Source organism: Penaeus monodon, chromosome 29, assembly GCF_015228065.2.
Source record: "Penaeus monodon isolate SGIC_2016 chromosome 29, NSTDA_Pmon_1, whole genome shotgun sequence".
In the NCBI taxonomy this organism is placed as follows: Eukaryota; Metazoa; Arthropoda; class Malacostraca; order Decapoda; family Penaeidae; genus Penaeus; species Penaeus monodon.
In genome coordinates, this window is record NC_051414.1 from 1,154,768 (window position 1) to 1,155,177 (window position 410).

The window sequence follows — 410 nt, forward strand, 5'->3', positions numbered from 1 at the left end:
GCTCGAAGTAGAAGCCGGTCGCGATCACCGCTGGCACGTAGATGCACCCGAAGCCAATGCCTGGGGACAATGGCGAATAAGTAATAAGCAATAACAGATAACAGTGCTATGAAGAATAATCCAGAAAAAGGCATGACAATTTAAAGAAATGAGTCACTAGGCACGAACCTTAGGATCTTTCTTGAATATGCATACAAATAAGTACGGTAAATAAAGAACTAAAGTTCCTATAGCCATGGATCCCAGAATATATTTAACGTCAGGTAGAGAGCTGAGAAACTTATAGTAGTCAACGTTAGATGTTATATCGATTTTTTTAATGATGCGACCATAGGAAGTACATAATAATGAAAATACAAAACACATCATTCCCTATCTCTCTTTGTCTCTCATTCAAATAACAATAAACA

At 37.3% G+C, this 410-nt stretch overlaps 1 protein-coding gene across 1 annotated transcript in view; it reads right to left on the reverse strand.

Annotated features, from left to right (window-relative positions):
* LOC119591881 (monocarboxylate transporter 3-like) overlaps positions 1–410 on the reverse strand; it is a gene marked incomplete in the record, with an annotated part of 53,237 nt that overhangs the window by 6,510 nt on the left and 46,317 nt on the right. The window contains 1 exon segment of the mRNA XM_037940622.1: positions 1–60. Within this exon segment, the coding sequence (XP_037796550.1) occupies positions 1–60 (60 nt within the window).